Source organism: Saccopteryx bilineata, chromosome 2 (assembly GCF_036850765.1).
Source record: "Saccopteryx bilineata isolate mSacBil1 chromosome 2, mSacBil1_pri_phased_curated, whole genome shotgun sequence".
NCBI classification, from domain to species: domain Eukaryota; kingdom Metazoa; phylum Chordata; class Mammalia; order Chiroptera; family Emballonuridae; genus Saccopteryx; species Saccopteryx bilineata.
Genome location: NC_089491.1, coordinates 309434557 through 309437674, shown reverse-complemented (window position 1 = coordinate 309437674; position 3118 = coordinate 309434557). Strand labels below are relative to the sequence as shown.

Genomic DNA, 3118 nt, shown 5'->3' with positions numbered 1-3118 from the left:
TTTGTTGACCTCTCTTCCATAATGACTAATTAGCATGTCTATTCTCCATTACTTAGGCTGATAAAAGACAACAAAGAAAACACAAAGAAGTGGCAGGTCACTCTAGTCAGAAATCTCCAGGCTCTGTCTTTCTGCTAAGTTCTACTGTTCATTCACATTGAAAGCCCATCTTTCCTATTTTTCCTCCACCATTTTCTGGCTCCCGAGTTCCTTTACTATTGGCCTGAATTCAATGCGAATCTGTATGGCCACAACCACCAGCCTTACACTATAAAACAATATTAATCTGTCATAGGTAGGAATAAAAGAAATAAAATATGCAAAATGCTTAGTCTCATGACCATTACATGGAAACTTTTCAATAACTTATCCTTCATGGTTCCTTCTGAGGAGCTTCCAGTTTACTTGAGGGAGATTATGCTTATTTATATACAGGTATTCAAAATACAAGAAGGATGTGTTAGAAATCATGAAAGAGGAACATATAAAGCACTCAAAGGTCAGAGGAAAGAATGTTTACTTCTGGCACTAAGGATCAATGAGACTTTCAGTCGGTTATATTAAAAATGTTCTAATATACCAAGGTGGTGTGTTTGAGCCTTAGTCAGAGCACATATAAGAATCAACCAGTCTGTGGAGCAACAAACTGATGTTCCCCTCTCTCTCTTTTCCCCTCATCCTCTTTCTCTAACATCATTACAAATTTTGTTTAATTTAATAAGAACCAGACAAAGAAGACAAAAAGTATCAGGATAAGATCTTTGGGCTTTGCTGTTAAATGTATATTTTTAAAAATAGGGACAGTAAAAGTCATGCTTAGGAATGTTCATCCATAAACTAACTTGTTGGAGGTAAGATGACCCCTGAAAAAGATGTTAAAATAGTCAAAGTAAGAGGTAATGCATCCTAGTATAACTTTAATTAGCATGGCAAAATTTTTTAATGTTTTTTTTCTCCCCAACAAGTAAAAATTGTTCTAATTTGTATTGCAGCTGATTTTTGTGACACTTCCTTCCCAAGATAGCCATAGTTACATAGAAGTATTTTTTAAACCCAGAATTATTTCTTTTCTGTGGGTCTAAAGTGTGACTTTTTTAGCAAGGGATGAGTTATATGTTTGTCCAGATTTCAATGGCTGCTATTTAGGTTCAAAATGGTTCTAGAGAGATGCTATGTCCGCACAACTATCACTATCACCCATTGAGAGAAGAGGAGAAGGTGGAATTATAGAGAAAAAAGGAGAGTGAAAGAAATAATATTTCTTGACATCTGGAAATTTATTACCTAATGAACAACAGAAATGTTACAATGAAATCAACAAAAAGAGGCAGAGACAGAAAGATGAATATATTAGCCAGTTTCAGATTAGATATCAGGGCTAGATGAGATGGGTAAGAGTATCATGAAGGATTATTGCTGACAGTAACTTTATATTTTTTTTAAAATGACTTTTCTAAAAAAAATAGGAGAGAATAACTGAAAGAAAGATACACATTTAAAAAGTAAACAAGAGGACAGAGAGTGAGGAGAAAAGTAATATATAAGGGACTGGACCTCCAGAAAATATTTCCAGAGAATTACATTTATGTGTCAGGTTGTTTATTTTTGCATCAATTAAAGATATTTAAAAAAGATTTGTTTAGGGGTTCAAAAGAAAATATTTTAGCTTTTTTTCTCTTAGAAGTACAGCTGAGAGACATTTCTAACTGGCTTGTTTAGGGTCCCAGAGTCAGCTTAATTAACTGATTTCTGGAGAAGGAGGCAATCTTTATTGAATAATCACCATTTCAATTTTGAATATTTCTTTGTCTCCTTCCTACTTTTCACAAGTGACACAGTTTATGGCTGCTGGGAATCAGACGATGGTCACTGAGTTTATCTTCTCTCTGTTCTTACATCTGCATGAAGCTGGCATATTATTCTTTATTCCATTGATTATCATCTATGGATTTATCATAACTGGGAACCTAGTGATATTTATTGTCATCCAGCTGGACAATGTCCTACACACCCCCATGTATTTCTTCATCAGTGTCCTCTCCTTCCTGGAAATCTGGTATACGACAACCACCATCCCCAAAATGCTCTCCAACCTAGTCAGTGAGCAGAAGACAATATCTCTGGCGGGCTGCCTCATGCAGATGTACTTCTTCCATTCCCTTGGTATCACTGAAGGATGTGTCCTGACAGTGATGGCCATTGACAGGTACATAGCTATCTGTAGTCCTCTTCATTACCCAACTATCATGACTTCCAAACTTTGTATTCAACTGACAGCTGGATCCTGCATCTGTGGCTTTCTCCTTGTACTTCCTGAGATTATGTGGATTGCTACCCTGCCTTTCTGTGGCTCCAATGAGATCCAGCAGATTTTCTGTGACTTCACACCTGTACTGAGCCTGGCCTGCACAGATACATCATTGATGGTCATTGTGGATGCCATCCATGCAGTGGAGATCTTGGCTTCTTTTCTGGTCATTGCCCTATCATACATCCAGATTATTGTGGTGATTCTGAAGATACCTTCAGCTGAGGGTCGTCGCAAGGCCTTTTCCACCTGTGCTGCCCACCTTGTTGTGTTTTTGCTGTTTTTCGGCAGTGTAGCTGTTATGTATTTGCGATTCTCAGCCACCTACTCAGTGTTATGTGACACAGTAATTGCTGTCACTTTTGTTATTCTGGCTCCCTTCCTCAACCCCATTATCTATAGCTTGAGAAACAAAGACATGAAAGATTCTATTAGGAGGCTTTTCTGCTATCCCCAGAGAGCTGGTAGGGTTGGAACATAGATCTAGATGCTAGAGAATCTGAAAATTTTTCTGAAAATTTGTCATTTCACTGTTTCTTGACTTGTTAATTATTATACTCTCTTTCTATTGCCAGAGTTATTTGTTCTATTATTATAAATAAGAATGAAAAAGTGCTTTATCCAGGTCATCGGTAGTGATTGCATAGCCTATTTACATCAATGCCCTTAACATGTGTATTATAGCTGAAGCACTGTATGTGGTTCTCCTGCTTTTGTAGCACAAGCTAGCCTCTTTCTTACCCTCTCCCAGCTGGGCTTCTGTTTTTTTTTGTGGTCCAATATGCTGGTCCATAAACTCAATTCAACAGT

At 37.3% G+C, this 3118-nt stretch overlaps 1 protein-coding gene across 1 annotated transcript; it reads left to right on the top strand.

The window, feature by feature from the left end:
* Positions 1 to 621: 621 nt before the first annotated feature.
* On the top strand, positions 622 to 2789 carry LOC136322562 (olfactory receptor 6K6-like). Its single transcript, XM_066254507.1, has 2 exons — positions 622 to 633; positions 1860 to 2789. Exon 2 carries the CDS (start codon positions 1863 to 1865, stop codon positions 2787 to 2789), a length of 927 nt encoding a protein of 308 aa, XP_066110604.1. The 5' UTR covers positions 622 to 633; positions 1860 to 1862.
* The last annotated feature ends 329 nt before the right edge of the window (positions 2790 to 3118 follow it).

Excerpts from the sequence above, each read along its gene's own strand:
- LOC136322562 (XM_066254507.1), top strand. The coding sequence starts at position 1,863 with ATGGTCACTGAGTTTATCTTCTCTCTGTTCTTACATCTGCATGAAGCT.